This window comes from Dendrobates tinctorius, unplaced genomic scaffold (assembly GCF_039654945.1).
Source record: "Dendrobates tinctorius isolate UK_male_01 unplaced genomic scaffold, ASM3965494v1 ptg000157l, whole genome shotgun sequence".
Classification (NCBI taxonomy): Eukaryota; Metazoa; Chordata; class Amphibia; order Anura; family Dendrobatidae; genus Dendrobates; species Dendrobates tinctorius.
In genome coordinates this window covers 10,026,388-10,032,780 of record NW_027361824.1, presented here as the reverse complement: position 1 = coordinate 10,032,780, position 6,393 = coordinate 10,026,388, and the positions used below count along the sequence as shown (strand labels likewise).

Below are 6,393 nucleotides of genomic sequence, written 5' to 3'. Positions count from 1 at the left end.
ACCATTAGTCTGGTTTTGAACCCTCTTTTTCACTAGCCTACTGCCAGCCTTCTCCACCGGTCAGCAGCTACTTCTTGGATGAAGCCCGGAGGACTTTGGAGAGGCCAGGTCCTCTGTACAGGAAGGATATAACGACTGTTTGTGGAAGTCCTTTTAAGAGTTCTCATATTTCACATCCAGTCTGCTAACCACATGACAAAAGTGGTCTTGGCTACTAGAGGTAGAATATATTAAAGTAGTTGTCTTATGCAGGTTAAGTCATGAACCTTGCAAATGATTGTTAGACCAATACATGGATGGGATAAGCTGAAAAACCAAGAGCTATTCTCACGGTATTTTTACCCTGCCAGATAGAGGTGAGTCCCACCTGACCACCTCTGAGATTTGTACATGGATACGGATATGAGTTTTCTAGACATGAGTTTTTTTGGAATAAATTTATGGACTTCAGTGCGCTGCTTGACAAATTCACGAATCCAGGTTATGAAAAAGATTAACTGTTTATTTCCCAACGCGTTTCGAAGTGTATACCACTTCTTCCTCAGGGGATGACATATATGAACAGATAGAGCTGTCACAGATTATATACATACATGATTCAAAAAAATTGGCGCCAATGATCACATGTCATACGGTACAAAATTCAAAGTCCAAAGTACACCAAATAAAATGTCATATTTATTAATCTTTGTTCATTAAGAAGTATTATTTTTATTAATTCACAGATAAAAAACTCAAGGACAGCTAAAAAAATCAAGAAAAGAAAAATACATATATATTTAAAAACGAACTCCTACTGTTGAAAAGAGAAAAAAAGGGCACAATCTGCACTCAAGCCACTACACCAAGGTCAGATCATGTTTGAAGGGAAGGAGAAAAAGAAGAACGGTTGTTAAAAAATGTGTATAAAAATAATGAATAAAAATAATGGATAAAAATGATTAAAAAAATATTGAATAAAAATATGTTTATATATATATATATATAATTTATATGATAATAAAAAGACCTTTTATAATAAAAATGTGTATCCCAGCATTAATCCATTGAGACACACATTTTTATTATAAAAGGTCTTTTTATTATCATATAAATTATATATATATAAACATATTTTTATTCAATATTTTTTAATCATTTTTATCCATTATTTTTATTCATTATTTTTATACACATTTTTTAACAACCGTTCTTCTTTTTCTCCTTCCCTTCAAACATGATCTGACCTTGGTGTAGTGGCTTGAGTGCAGATTGTGCCCTTTTTTCCTCTTTTCAACAGTAGGAGTTCGTTTTTAAATATATATATATTTTTCTTTTCTTGATTTTTTTTAGCTGTCCTTGAGTTTTTTATCTGTGAATTAATAAAAATAATACTTCTTAATGAACAAAGATTAATAAATATGACATTTTATTTGGTGTACTTTGAACTTTGACTTTTGTACCGTATGACATGCGATCATTGGCGCCAATTTTTTTGAATCATGTATGTATATAATCTGTGACAGCTCTATCTGTTCATATATGTCATCCCCTGAGGAAGAAGTGGTATACACTTCGAAACACGTTGGGAAATAAACAGTTAATCTTTCTCATAACCTGGATTCGTGAATTTGTCAAGCAGCGCACTGAAGTCCATAAATTTATTCCAAAAAAATCTGAAGTTCTGGCGGTCACGGAGTTGACCTTTGGATGTGCAGCAAGCTGACTACGGATCTTATATGCCTGAACCTCTCCTGGAAAGGGTGAGTGAATCTTTATTGATTTTTTTAACAATAACCCGGATAAGATCCTATTGCGCTTCTTGTTCCTTTAGTTTATTTGCATTTTCTAGACATGACACACACAACAAAGAAGATCAAAGCAGTTTTACTAGAAACTTTTGTCAATTATGAAAATTTTAATTCAAAATGTATCATTTTTTTAAGCAGAAAATCTGAATGGAAAAAGACATTGATGATTTCATTATTAGTCATTTATTTTTTTTCAGTTACCTTTTTGAAATTCTTGATTTCTAAGTGGAGCAGATCAGTTTCCTTAAACTTTTGCGGATGACTTCATCTCTTATCCCGTAAATGAAGGGACTGATATATTGCGGCAAGCACATAAACACAAAGAAGTTGATGGGGGCCATATTCATATATTGGTTATTGAAGAGGGTCTCGGTGAATGTGCTGCTGTAGGAGCAAAGGCATAAGAGGAGCTGAAACGCGTGGAGCAGGACAGTTTTGGCCGCTATGGAGGCAGAAGATTTCTTTGACTTAATCTTTCGAGCAACTAACATAACTCGGATGTAAGTGAAAAATATGATGAGCAACATCGAGCTGAAGCTGAGGGAAGAGGTCAGAAACCTGATTGTGATTTGAACATTGTATATTTGCAGATATTTCCAAATACACAACATCTGATAAGAAAAAAAATTGCTGTCCATAAAGTAACACAAAATAGCGAGCTCAATGAGCACAGGAAAAGCTCCAATCACCCACATCCCCATGATGGCCACCTTACACCGCCATACTGTGCAAATCTCTCCGTGTCTCAATGGGAAGCAAACAGCGATGTAGCGTTCCAAAGACATAAGGGCCAAATTATAAGGAGTAATCAAAGCTGTGGAGGCTCCAATTCCACTGATTGCACAACACCATTTCATGGGCATAAGGAGGGTGTATAAAGCCACTACAAAAAGAACGAAAGCAATGGTAAGCTGTAAAGAGTCGCTGAAGAGCATGTGACAGAACAAAACATATCGGACATTCTCTCGAATGTGAGCGGTGGTGAAGATTACGGATAATATGACTATAATAGATGGAATGTACAAGCAGAAGGTTGATGAGATCAAAGCCACATATAGAATTATTACATTTTCAGGCAAATTAGAGAGTCCAAAATATGATAGGTGAGTCTTGTTGCTGTAGAGGGTCATTGGGTCCTCCATTGTATTCTTTGGTGGCTTCAGTTTTAAAAGTTCATCTAAAAAGATGACGAACCAAAAATGCAAAAATCACATTATAAAACAAAACTCTAAAACATCATTCATGACATCACATACTCCAGAGGTTTTATGTAGATTTAGTCTCAGGGCTCGATACAAGACCGGCATTTTTTATGCCCGTCATCATGTGGGGCGTGCTGGATTCAGACACTCCTGATTCAAGAAGAGATGCATGCCTCTTCATGAATGCAGAGCGTCTGACTAGCGTCATGGGAATCCGTGTGCTATGCCAGAAGTCTTACGCCTGTCAGGTACTAGAGTGAAATTTCTGGCACAAGGAACGGCACAGATTGTTATGAATTCGACAAGCGCCGGCGTCCCGCTGCCGATGTGCCCCAGTTCTTCCCCAGCTCCACCAATTTTGTTAGAGCTGGGAGACACTAACATATGTATGGTAAAAGTATCAACATGTTGGCACAAGTTTGAGTTGCACCTAAAGTTTGCAACTTTTCAAAGCTTTTTCATTAGTATTTTGTTGTGAAAGAATTGATAAATTAGGCCAATAATGTAAATCTGGAGGTTAATATGATTGCAAAGCTGTCCTGCCACCTTACAGAAAGTGCAGCTACTGGGAAAAAATTAACTTTGTTCCTCCCAAGAGCCTCCGGTTATCAGTGATAGAGACAACCCTTTCAGAGACAGCTCAGTACACAGTGAAGCACACAATGACAGACTGATACAGAGGGGAGAGAGAACCCTGCTCTTGTGGTCTTACAGTCTACAGGATGGTGGGGAAGGAGACAGTAGGTTGGGGGATTGCAGCAGCTGTGGTGATGGTAAGGCAGTAGCTCCAGTGGTGGTGAGGAGGTAGCGGGGTCATTGCAGGCTGTAGGCTTTCCTGAAGAGGTGGGTTTTCAGGTTCCGTCTGAAAGATTTGAGTGTGGTTGATAGCCGGACGTGTTAGGGCAAGGAATTCCAGAGGATGGGGGCTATTCGGGAGGAGTCTTGGAGGCGGTTGGGTGAAGAGCGAATAAGTGTGGAGGAGAGAAGGAGGTCTTGGGAGGACCGGAGATTACGTGAGGGAAGACATCGGGAGATTAGTTCAGAGACATATGGAGGAGACAGGTTATAGATGGCCTTGTAGGTCAGTATTAGTAATTTGAATTGTATACGCTGAGGGAATGGGAGCCAGTAAAGAGATTTGCAGAGAGGAGACGCGGAGGAGCACCGAGGAGAGAGAGGAATTAGTCGGGCAGCAGAATTAAGGATGGACTGAAGAGGTGCAAGGGTGTTAGCAGGGAGGCCACAGAAAAGGATGTTGCAGTAGTCGAGGCGGGAGATTCCCTGAGCACTACTGTATGAGTGAAAGCCGGCAGCTCACGGGAAGAGTTACATTACATTCTTCCCACTTTCAGTACGGCACAGGACAACTTTGCAATGTTTTTCATCAGCAGATTAGTCCCATATTTGCAGGTTAATAACATTAGGGGACATGATGCTCACGGTAAGAGCAGTGAGGCTCTGGAATTCTCTTCCTGAGGAAGTGGTGATGGCCAACTCACTGAATGAAGAAAGGAATGGAGGCTTTTCTTGTGAGTAACAGTATAGAAGGTTACGAATAACAGAATATTATAGGTAGATGGGTGACCCAGCTTAGGGGAAGGAATTTTTTTCCCTATGGAGAAAATTGGCTTCTACTCTTTGGGTTTTTTGCCTTCCCCAGGATCAACAATGCAGAACAGCTGCACTAAAAATAGGCTGAACTAGATGGACATAAGGTCTTCCTTCAGCCTTCAAAACTATGTTACTATGACAGTTTTTATTTTATCTTTTACTACTTTGGATCATTTGAATGATGTGAGTCTGTGATTCCACTTCAGCACATTTGCAAAGTCAAGCAACAAAAAGAAAAGCAGCACTCACCAAAATCTATAAGATGGGGAATCTCTGTGGTGCGCAGGGGGTATGTGCGGGGAGAGAAGAAAGAGAATCCGTATGGTCCCGTAAAAACGTCATGCAGACAGAAAATGGATGTTGTCCTCTTTTTTCTTCTCCCGCACATATCCCCGGCGCACCACAACAATGTCCAATCTTATGGATTAAAGAACCTTTAATAAAAATAATTCCGATGAGTGCCGCTTTTCTTTTTGTTGCCTCTCATTAATATTTGGATCTAAGCAGAGCCTCACCGGTAACTCAACAATGCTGAACTCTTTAAATATGGAGGCATAGGATCTGGATAAGAGCGGGGTAGTTTGGTGCTTGAAAAGCTTCCTATCCGACACACATTTGCTGAAATAGATCATTGTATCTTCTGATAAAGTATCCCCATTTACTAATTCATGACAACCCTTGAAAGGATGAATTGCCCAAATTCACATGAATTGCACTATAGGAACAGAAAAGCGCAAATAGGGTCTTATCCGATGATAAGATAATAGAAATATATAAATTCTACTCACCCGTTGTCGGAGAGAAAAGGCACATAGGATTAATGATAAGCTGCTGCACGTCCAAGGGTCAGACAAATGACCGCCGAAGTATAAAATCCAATGGAGCTTTTTTGTTGGACTCCGTGCGCTGCTTTAATAATATACAAGATTACAGTTGAGATGAAAGATCAATGTTTTTATTCCCTCTGTTATTTCATTCAATCCATGCGGTTTCAAAGTGATTAACCTATAAATCCAAAAAATCTCCTTTCTATTTAATTGTCCAACTTTATCGCAAATATCACTAGGTATATATTCAATTGGGCTAATTTTTAGCCCTTTAATATTTTTATTATGCTTTATTGCGAAGTGTCTTGAAAGGCCATGCAGAAGAAATCCTTTTTAATGTTATGTCTATGGGAATTCAGTCTTAAATGTAAAGGTTGCGTTGTTCTACCCACATATTGTTTTTTACACTCACATTCTATCAAATAAATAACAAAGTCAGTGGTACAATTAAGATATTGCTTAATAGGAAAAAAGTCATTGGTATTAGTCGATTTAATAAATTTTAATCTATGGGTAATTACATTAGAACATAAACAATTTCTTTGTCCGCATTTATAAATCCCTTTTAGGCTGTGTGCCCACGATGCGATTATTAAGCGTTTTTGCTGCGATTTTCGGCACGAAAACGCTGCGAAAATGTTTAAAAATCGTGTACAGAACGATTTTTTTATTCTTTTTTTTACAGGGGTATGGTACCCAGGGCCTGGAGGACAGTCTCCTCTCCTCCACACCGTGGGTACCAACCGCACATGAGACGCTTAACTTCGCTCATGGTGGGCATAGCCACAAATTCACATGAAGTCACTAGAGTGTACAAAATTAGTTTTTCCAATCTTCTCCAAAGTGTAAAATGGTGATGGCCATATTAACCCCTTCACTCCGAAGCCTTTTTTCACCTTCCTGACCAGGCCAATTTATTCAATTCTAAACACTGTCACTTTATGACTTTATAACTCTAGAACG

The 6,393-nt window shown here is 38.8% G+C and overlaps 1 protein-coding gene across 1 annotated transcript; it reads right to left on the bottom strand.

The window, feature by feature from the left end:
* Positions 1–2,011: 2,011 nt before the first annotated feature.
* LOC141051475 (odorant receptor 131-2-like) lies at positions 2,012–2,932 on the bottom strand. Its single transcript, XM_073548398.1, has one exon. The coding sequence runs from the start codon at positions 2,930–2,932 to the stop codon at positions 2,012–2,014; it is 921 nt and encodes a 306-aa protein (XP_073404499.1).
* Between the last annotated feature and the right edge of the window lie 3,461 nt (positions 2,933–6,393).

Excerpts from the sequence above, each read along its gene's own strand:
- LOC141051475 (XM_073548398.1), bottom strand. The coding sequence starts at position 2,932 with ATGGAGGACCCAATGACCCTCTACAGCAACAAGACTCACCTATCATAT.